The sequence below is a fragment of the Fukomys damarensis genome, unplaced genomic scaffold (genome assembly GCF_012274545.1).
Source record: "Fukomys damarensis isolate Sample0158 unplaced genomic scaffold, DMR_v1.0_HiC HiC_scaffold_25, whole genome shotgun sequence".
Classification (NCBI taxonomy): domain Eukaryota; kingdom Metazoa; phylum Chordata; class Mammalia; order Rodentia; family Bathyergidae; genus Fukomys; species Fukomys damarensis.
The window spans coordinates 3,440,906-3,445,296 of record NW_022900937.1 but is presented as its reverse complement, the minus strand read 5'-3'; the positions used below and the strand labels follow the sequence as shown (position 1 = coordinate 3,445,296).

The window sequence follows — 4,391 nt, the reverse complement described above, 5'->3', positions numbered from 1 at the left end:
ATATATATATATATACACGCCCAGTTTGCATAGGATTGTAAAGGTTTATAGATTGCTGTGGAGTCCTTGTGGAGATTGGGGCCTTAATTTAAAATATTTTCCTTGGAAACGGAAAGTTTATTATGACAAAACTTCAGGAAACACCTCTAGCTAATTCAAAATTAATTTAAAATTGATATTAGACATTTAAGTCTATGTATGACTTTTAAAAGCCACAGTTCTTGGTAAAGGGTTCATACACCTCAAATAATTGGAGTTAGTTAAAATAGGAATATTGATTTTATGTAGACGGTTGTGTTAGTCTTTTAAACCTTTTTTTTAAATATAGCTACATGAAAATTTTTGTCTCTTGTTTATTGTTGCATCCCAGAACCTGGAGCGGTATTTGATATCTAATAGATTTCTCAGTAAATATTTTTGGAAGTCATGATCAGATGACTACCCAGAGCACCGGGGATTTAGCTGAGTGGATCTGTCACCTGCCTCTCAAGCGTGAGGTCCTGAGTTCTATCCCCGGTACCAAAAGAAAAGAATACAAAATTAGCATAAAATGTCTTATGTGAGGAGACAGGAGCTTGTTGAGGGGAGTTTTCATTTGCGGATGCGCTGTGCTCTGCTGCAGAGTGAACGGACAGTACATCATGGAGGGCCTGGCCTCCAGCTTCCTGTTCACCATGGGCGGCCTGGGCTTCATCATCCTGGACCGATCCAACGCGCCGAACATCCCAAAGCTTAACAGATTCCTCCTTCTGTTCATCGGCTTTGTCTGTGTCCTGCTGAGTTTCTTCATGGCCAGAGTATTCATGAGGATGAAGCTGCCGTAAGTCGCGCGATACTCTGTGTAATTTGCAATTTAACTTCTGTTGGAAGTAACATGATGACGTGGACAGCCTGAGAGCACAGATTTAATTTGGCATGGGTTGGAAGAGACAAGAGCCTAGAAGAGCCAGAGGCTTGCTCAGGGTACAGCGCTGTCCCCACGTGGGATCCGGAGAAAATGCAGTTGTCCCCCCGGTGACATTTTTAAAAATTCTTTTGTCTTTAAAGTGTCTTTTGGTGAGTTCTGGTCGTGATGAGCTGCCGTAGCCGCCGGAGGTTTCTAACCTGTGAACCGCTGCTTCTCTTGGGGCACTGTGGAGGGAGGGCTCTGGGACCCCACCTGGGAAACTGATGGGTGGGGGGCGCCCTGGTGCTCGTCCTGTGCCACAGACAGGGAGGCTGTGTGGAGAAGGCCGTGGAGACTCCGCTGGGCTCTCCCCGGGCCTCACTGCCTGCGGGTGTGGGGAGCCGCCTGGCGTCCTCCAGCTGAGAGGTGTTTCTGTCTTCCAGGAAATTCAGGCCGCAGAGCGGCGGCTGGGTTTTCCCAGTGAGTAAATCTGGTATCAGAGGTTTGTTTTAGCAAATGAGGGGGATTCTCAAGGAGCAACGCTTGTGCAGCTGTGGGCAGGACAGCGAGGCTGGAGGAGGGAGGGTCTGGAGCTGGGTTTGGGTGGCCGCCTCCTGGCTCTGGCCTCGGCCTCACTCCCGCCTGGGGGCCGTCCAGTGTGATGTGGGTGTTTATTTCAAAGACCGGCGGGACCCTGAAAGGTCCGTGTTTCAGGCTGGATTCAGACCGCAGTTCTGAGAATAAATGAGTCAGCTCTGACTGTTTCTGAGAGAAGAAAGCGAGGATGTGGTGGGGCCGCCAGAGGCGGCCTGCACTGATGGTCCAGCGGTTTTTGTTTTGTTTTGTTTTGTTTTTTGTGATACCTGGGGTCGAACTCTGGACCTCAGGACCTTGCACTTGCGAAGTAGGTGCAGCACCACTGAGCTAAATCCCGGCCTGGCCCATCCCTTTGGAGCAGACCGCTCCCTGCCCCACAGCGCCCCCTTCAGCCGTTAAAGGAGAATAACGCTTATCCTGCCTTGCGCCCAGGTCTGACCTGCTCCGTGTAGTGTACCCTGCCACTGCCTCTAGGCCTCTAGAGTTGCTGCCGAGGATGAGACTTAAGGATGCGTGTCACGCTGTTTGGGAGACTTTTGTGTCACACTAACCTAGCACAGTGCGTGCCTTAATACACAGAAGGCGTCCAGTGAGTGTTCACGCAGAGGTTAAATAGAAGATCCCCATGGGCTTCTCCTGTCTAGTTTTTTAAATTTCTTGGTTTGCTTACTTTATTTATTTATTTTTTATAATTTTTGAGACAGGGTCTTGCTATGAGGTGCAGGCTGGCCTTGAACTTGTGGAAAATGTTCTTGCTCAGCGCCCCCCCCCCACTGGGCGTGAGCCACGGTACCTGGCTTCAACATATAAATTTCCCACCAGGAAACACTGTGTGGCATTGATTTCTTTGCCCTTTTGTTCTAACACCGTATCTTCAGTGTAAGGATATTTGGTAGCATCCCCCAGTTTCCCTTGGCCGGACTGTGCTGGCCGGCGGCTCTAGCGAGGCTGTGTCGGCCTGGCCGCCCTCGCTCAGATGAGACCTGTGGGCCTGCGTGTGCAGTGCAGAGCGCAGGCGCACACTGGCTGTGGACAGCAGCGCCCAGCGTAGGACACGCAGGGTCGGCGGAGACGTGCGAGGCCTTCGGGGTCTGTTGGTTGTGGAGCTCGGGGTTAAAGATTCCTACGGGAGTGGTGCGTTCCCTCGGGCAACAGAGGGAGCGGGAGGAGGAGGGGGGAACAGACCCCCCGGTGTCTCTTGATGCTGACAGCGCTGGATGATTCTGCTCTCTCTCTGATTCCACGGATTCTTTTCTTGGTAGGTCACAAGGTTTATTAAAAGAAAAGGCTGGGACCTCTGTAACACCAAGTTTCATACTTTGATTTAAAAACGTCTCGGGCGACGCTTGCATGAAACGAAGGCGCCGGTGCGTGTCCGGCGCACGCGGGCGCAGTGCAGCCCGGTCTGCGCTCGTGTTTGCTGAGACAACAGAGGCGGTGGCTCTGCCTGCTTCTGGGGACCCGAGGGCCCGCAGGAGCTGCTGCGCACCCTCCTCTCCTGGGGATCAGGGCCTTATACACCTGGAGGAGTCGGAAGATTTGTTACAGTTTTTAGACTCCAGAGGACTGATTCTGATTCTTAACCCTTGTATAATGTTTCCTTTTCTGTACTTCATTTTTCTTATTTCTGTGTTTTTTAGCCTATGAGGAATGATGGAAAAATATAGTGCATGCTCGTACAAATTCCCTAGGACAAATGTGGGCACTGTGCATGGCAAATATGTTCTAAGAAGAAACAAAGTGCTTTGAGATCTTCAAATGAAAAATACGGTGAATGTCTGTTACAGAAAATTAATTAATTACAGTAAAACACACATTGCCGTGAACCCCCTCAACACTCCCTTGCTGCAGACTCGCTCATCCCGTCGTCCCTGCCACTTCCTGCAGCGGCTGTGGAGCCCTCTTTCCTGAGGGTTGCGCTGTCCTAGCCCCCTTGATGTCTGCAACGGACTCAAAACATCTCCCTTTCACGGCCAGTCTGGCTTTGGGAAAGGGCCGCAAGTCGCGGGGGCCAGATCCGGTGACTCAGCGGGATGGGGGCTGGGGGCTGCCTTCCCCGCGGACGGCCATTGTTTTCATCACACCTCGTGGAGGCAGTGAGGACAGGGTGCTTCCCGAAGGACCCAAGGGGGAGGGTTTGAGGGGGATTAACAGCACTGTGTCTTTACTGTAACAGACTTTTAAACATTCAGTCACTGTATATTCGCTCAGGCCTTGCATTTGCTTTGTAACTTGGAGGGAGAAGAGAGAGCCCAGTCGTACTTTATTGGAATGAAGGCAGCGAGATAAACATGAACCATAATGGGTAGTCACAGTTACGTTTTCGATGTGGTTTGACCGTCTTGAGCTGTGGACATTTTGAGCGTTGTGTCCTTCTCACTTCCGTGTTTGTGAATGTATTTCTGCAGGGGCTACCTGATGGGCTAGTGTGCCTTGGAGAAGTCACCGCATTGGCTCCCGTCGCTGAAGTGTTAAAGGCCGTACCAGTCCTGGGCTGTGAAATGTGGGAAAAAAGGAAGAACAGCAATAAAAAAATACCCAGTGGAAACATGGGAGGCATTGGAAGCTCGGACTGGAGTTTTTGATATCAGAAACAAGTTTATCACATTTTTTTTTCCAGCTGCCCTAGTCTGATGTGTGCTAAGTGCCGTTTTCTCCTTCATTTTTCATTTGTTAAAAAACATACTCCACGTCTCAAACTGTCTCATGAATAAAGTGGTTTTTTTTTTACGAGGTCCTCAGCGTTTCTGGAGATGCCATTTCCGAATCCCGTAAGCTGAGCCTGTGGCCTGGCGGGCGGGCCGTGTCCTGCGGGCCGCGCTGCGGATGCAGACTGCGTCCTGGCGAGTAGGACGTGCACAGGAGCAGGAGTACAGCGCTTTCTGAGGAGCGCCTGCCACGCCTAACT

The 4,391-nt window shown here is 50.8% G+C and overlaps 1 protein-coding gene across 2 annotated transcripts in view; it reads left to right on the top strand.

Moving 5' to 3' along the window:
• Positions 1-4,391, top strand: part of Ostc (oligosaccharyltransferase complex non-catalytic subunit) — a 9,274-nt gene that overhangs the window by 2,390 nt on the left and 2,493 nt on the right. Inside the window, exons 3-4 of one of the 2 annotated variants that reach the window (XM_010641532.1) lie at positions 623-820; positions 3,892-4,213. In XM_010641532.1, the coding sequence (XP_010639834.1) occupies positions 623-820; positions 3,892-3,910 (217 nt within the window). In that variant the 3' untranslated portion in view covers positions 3,911-4,213. Of the gene's footprint in view, positions 1-622; positions 821-3,891; positions 4,214-4,391 lie in introns of those variants that run through there. The other variant, XM_033756119.1, reaches the window with a different exon arrangement.